Source organism: Lontra canadensis, unplaced genomic scaffold, assembly GCF_010015895.1.
Source record: "Lontra canadensis isolate GAN:19392208 unplaced genomic scaffold, GSC_riverotter_1.0 scaffold2079, whole genome shotgun sequence".
Classification (NCBI taxonomy): Eukaryota; Metazoa; Chordata; class Mammalia; order Carnivora; family Mustelidae; genus Lontra; species Lontra canadensis.
The window spans coordinates 2468-7437 of record NW_022633063.1 but is presented as its reverse complement, the minus strand read 5'-3'; the positions used below and the strand labels follow the sequence as shown (position 1 = coordinate 7437).

General features: G+C 37.6%; 1 protein-coding gene across 1 annotated transcript; it reads left to right on the top strand.

Moving 5' to 3' along the window:
- Nucleotides 1-948: 948 nt before the first annotated feature.
- On the top strand, nt 949-4968 carry LOC116863661 (ATP-dependent zinc metalloprotease YME1L1-like; the record flags this gene model as incomplete). Its single annotated transcript, XM_032851043.1, has 4 exons — nt 949-1099; nt 1509-1592; nt 4458-4540; nt 4900-4968. Coding segments are annotated over 4 exons (387 nt in total), but the record flags the coding sequence as incomplete, so codon positions are not given.
- Between the last annotated feature and the right edge of the window lie 2 nt (nt 4969-4970).

Genomic DNA, 4970 nt, shown 5'->3' with positions numbered 1-4970 from the left:
TTTTTCTGTTCTCATCTTTAAATATGGACCCCCTCTGAACCTCTGCTGCGCTTGTTTCTTGGCATTTAAAGTCCTGTCATACAAGATGGCTTGCCGTTCCCGACTGCTAAGGCCTGTTATTTCATGGCTCTGTCAGATTGTTTATGCTTTGTGTTCCCTGTGGTTTAGAAATCCTATTCTCTGTGATGCCTCTCTTGACTTCTGAGGTAGCATTTATTTTACCACCAGACCTAGAACCTCTTTTTTTTTCTTTTTAAGATCTTCTTTACTTGAGAGAGGGAATGCATGCGACCAGAGGAGGAGCAAGGTGGGGGAGGGAAAGAGAGGGAGAGAATCTTCGGCAGACTCCTTGCTGAGCTCGAGCCTGACGTTGGGCTTGATCCATGACTCTGAGATGATGCCCTGACCTACAACAAAAGTCGAATGCTTAACTGACGGAGCCACCCCGGTGCTCCCAGACCTAGAACTTCTAACATAACATCAAAATGATTTCAAAAAATTAGTTACTTGTTTATCTCTCCCCAGTAGACTGAGGACATTCTTTCTGATCATTGGTTGTTTATCTTTACGTTTTCACAACCTATACGAGTCCAATTTTGTAAAAGGTTCTCAATAAACATTTAATAAATTAATGAGATTTTTCCTCTAGTAGAGATAAAGGAGTGTGAACAGCAAACCATTGGAACCCTGAGTCCACAGGCGACCTACTGTCTTCAGTATAGTGTTCTTACAGAGAGTTTCTTTCTTAATCGACTGATGGAAGTGTAAGTTCCAGGGTTAGTTTCCTTGCCGTTGATTAAGTAATTTATTTTTGAGTCTTAGTGTAATTCTTCTGATGGTCAACAAAAACTAGAAATTCTAGAATTTTTGAAAGGATTTTTTTTGTAAGTGATCATTATATTATTGGGCAGTGTTATCTCTATAGTAATGCCTTGTTTGTGTATTTAGGGGTTCCTGTTGTGGGACAGGGGATCAGATGTTGAGAGTTTGGACAAACTCATGAAAACCAAAAATATACCTGAAGCTCACCAAGATGCATTTAAAACTGGTTTTGCAGAGGGCTTTCTGAAAGCTCAAGCCCTAGCGCAAAAAACCAATGGTAAGTTGATTAGACACCATCCATATTTGGGAAGAATATCTAAAAGGAAGTCATAGTCCTACCTTTAAGTGGTTACACATATTTTTTCTAACACATAAGCACCTTTCCATTGGTTATATTCCATTATATTTGTAACTTACGCTGTGTCAAAATGGAAATACCTGTTGACAATCTCCCTTTTCTCAAATGAGAACCAGAGTCAAGGACAGTAGCATGAGCACCTTCATGAGGTTTTTGATAATAGGATGCTGAAAGGAAAGCATGGCAACTATATAAAAGAATGTCAGGTTCCAAAATGGCATTTGATGGAATATGATTACCGTCAATAACCTAATTCTTGCTTTTTGTCAAGGTGTCATTTGTCATTGTTGTTATTTGATTTAGGTTTTTTTTTCTTTTCCTCCTCCAGATTCTCTGAGACGAACTCGTCTGATTTTCTTCGTTCTGCTGCTGTTTGGCATTTATGGACTCTTAAAAAATCCATTTTTATCTGGTAAAGGCTCTTTTTGTTTATCTTTTTTTTTTAATCTTTTAAGTACTCGACTTTTTTTTCATAGTCTGCCTTAGACAGGAGAGAAGAAGCATTTCCTGTTTTCTTTTTTTTTTTTTTTAAGGATTTTATTTATTTATTTGACAGAGAGAGAAAGATCACAAGTAGGCAGAGAGGCAGGCAGAGAGAGAGGGGAAAGCAGGCTCCCTGCTTAGCGGAGAGTGTGATGTGGGGCTCGATCCCAGGACCCTGAGACCATGACTTGAGCTGAAGGCAAAGGCTTAATCCACTGAGCCACCTAGGCACCCCATCATTTACTGTTCTGGTGTCTAGGCCTTTCTTTCCTAAGTCAACACTTCACAGATTGGGTCAATTTGTGGTGGTTTTTTGCATTGCGGTATAAAAGTTTTAATCTGTTATGGTTACATGCCAACTGCATTATCAGGCCTCATTATATTTACATTGCTTTGTGGGTTACAAGAAAAGTTCCTTCAGACACTGTATGAATTTCAAGTTGTATTTGAGAAAGCAATATTTTGTTAATGTTCCAAGGATTATGTTAGAACAAAAATGTTAGCTTAGCTTCTGTTAATGGTTGGTTTTCCAGACTTCTAGAAAATTACACCTGTCCAATTATAAAATTGAAAAAACATGTAGAATGATTTTATAATAGCAATACAAAGTGAACTAGTCCCCCATTTCAAAGACACACTAATAAAGTTATGAAAAATTTATATATAATACATAAATATATAACAATTTGGGGTTCCCGGGTGGCTCATTTGGTTAAGCATCTGCCTTCAGTTCAGGTCATGATCTCAGGGTCCTGGGATCGAAGCATCTGCACCTTCCCCCACTTGTGTGCTTTCTCTCTCCCCCTCTCAAATAAATAAAATCTAAAACACACACACACACACACACACACACACACACACACACACACATATAAATTTAGTATACAATTAAGAATTGCCTCATGCGATTCTCGTAGTTCTCAGTTTACCAGTCTAAAATGAAGTAATAATGCCCATCCTAAGTCGTTCCTTTTGCTTTCTCAGCTATTCAGTTTTTACCTCGTGTTTTCTATGTTCTTGATGATTGGTTACCTTGAGAGAAAAAACTGATAACAATTAAAGAGTAACAGTTGGTCTGGATCAGGACTTCATCCCCGAACTTGCATGTTACCCCAGATATTTTAAGTGTATTGTGGCATCAAACCTTAGATGAGATTTTAACATCCAGGAATATTCTTTTTTTTTTTTTTTTTTTTTTTTTTTTTCTTAAGATTTTATTTGACAGGCAGTGAGTGCAAACATGGGAAGCAGGAGGCACAGGGAGAAGCAGGCTCCCCGTTGAGCAGGGAGCCGGATGTGGAGCTCAGTTTCAGGACCCTGAGGTCATGACCTGAGCGGAAGGCAGAAGCTTAACCGACTGAGCCATCCAGGTGCCCCCAGAATATTCTTTTTATAGCTAGAGTCACCTTCTGTTGTCTCCTTATTTTCAAAACACAACCAGTGTAGCAACACCATATGATCGATATTGGAGGGGTGGGGTTAGTTCTGGCTATTATTTTTATGTTTCTTAATTTCTTATATTAAACCAAAATATGTATCAAAATGTGAAGTGCATTGCCTTATAATTTCTTATAAGGTTCAAGTGGTTTGGCTATAAATTTAATTTGCATAATTTATAAAGTCCCTCTGTGTAGATCCTTAAATAAACAATGTAGTGGGCTAAAACTGTTAGTGTCCAGTGTAGAGTTACTCTATTACATTTGCTCTGCCAACTTGTGTGTTCTTGGTATGTTAAGTGTTTTCAACAAAACTCTGGTTTTGCTTACTGATTTTTTTTTTTTTTGGCATCTAAATTTCTGTCTTAAAGACAATATTTTTGTCTTTTTCTGAGGAAATTAGTAATTGCTCTATTTACTCACTAACATCTGTTCAGTAGGGAAGTTTAACCAAAGGGGAGAGGTTTTAAGAAAGTTTTGTAATAGTTCCCTGTAGTTGATCTGAAGTATTTTACTGTCTTTCCAAGCTTTCACGGTTATTAATGATGTCATTACTGATACATATCATCTGAGGGCAAGTAATAGTAGTTGCTAGAGGAGGAGGCTGCATGAAAAGTGAAATAATCTCTTTTAAGGTTTACCCTTTTTAAATAAAATGCTAGTGCTGTTTTTATGCTAGGTTTAAGGCAGTGTATCTCATGGTATGCATCCCTGACCAGTTGTATCAGGATAATTTAGGGTGATGGTTAAAAATGCAAACTGTCCTCGGCCTTTTTCTAAATCTACAAACCAGAAGTTCTGGGCCATGGCCTGGGAACTTGCATTTATACATTTCTCAAGTGATTTTTATGCAGAGGTGAGTTTGAGAATGGTTTAAATTTCTCTTGTTAGATATTATAGGAGAAGAGGGAAATAATTTTTCATTTTAATTGGAAGGTGTAAAGATGTCATTTTAGGGCCACCTGGGTGGCTCAGTCGTTAAGTGTCTGCCTTTAGCTATGGTCATGATCCCAGAGTCCTGGGATCGAGCCAGTATCAGATGCCCTGCTCGGCGGGAAGCCTGTTCCTCCTCTCCCATTCCCCCTGCTTGTGTTCTTTCTTTCGCCATGTCTCTCTCTGTCAAATAAATAAATTAAATCTTTAAAAAAAAAATTAAGATGTCATTTTAATGTGAGTCATTTATTCCTTGAACATGGTCTAGAAATCTGGAAGATGTAGTTTCTTTACTTCACTATGAATTAATGTATGTAAACTTAGATATAATTTTCTGTACTTTCTTACGTCTGAATAATAAGGTATTTTATGAAGGTATTTATGAAACCCTCAGATATATAAACAATTATTTTTTTTCTCTTTAGTCTGCTTCCGGACAACAACGGGGCTTGACTCTGCAGTAGATCCGGTCCAGATGAAAAATGTCACCTTTGAACACGTTAAAGAAGTAAGTTAAAAAGTTTACCCTTTAGTCTTCAAATATTATCTAATTATATAAGGCCAATATTTGATTTTAAAGGTATAAAATAGAAAATATATTTATTGGTCTCTACCTCCAGTTCGAGGCACTAAAACTCTTGTAATTCCCTAAATGACAAGAGTACTAAGTGCATCTTTGCTTCTCCAGTATGGTCTTTGATGCTGATGTCTGACACAGGGCTTCTAAATCCCTAGGAATTTCATGGGTGATGGCACTGTCATTTGTACGAGGCCACTCTGGTGGGCTCCTGGGTGGGGCTGGACACTAGAAGAAATGAAGCCATGATTAGAACCTTGGAAGTTTTAGCTTCACTGTGTATTCTCCAGCCCTCTTTTAGGTATTGGGAGAGAAGAAATAAATCTCTGCTGTCATTTCTAACAGAAACTAAACCATGATA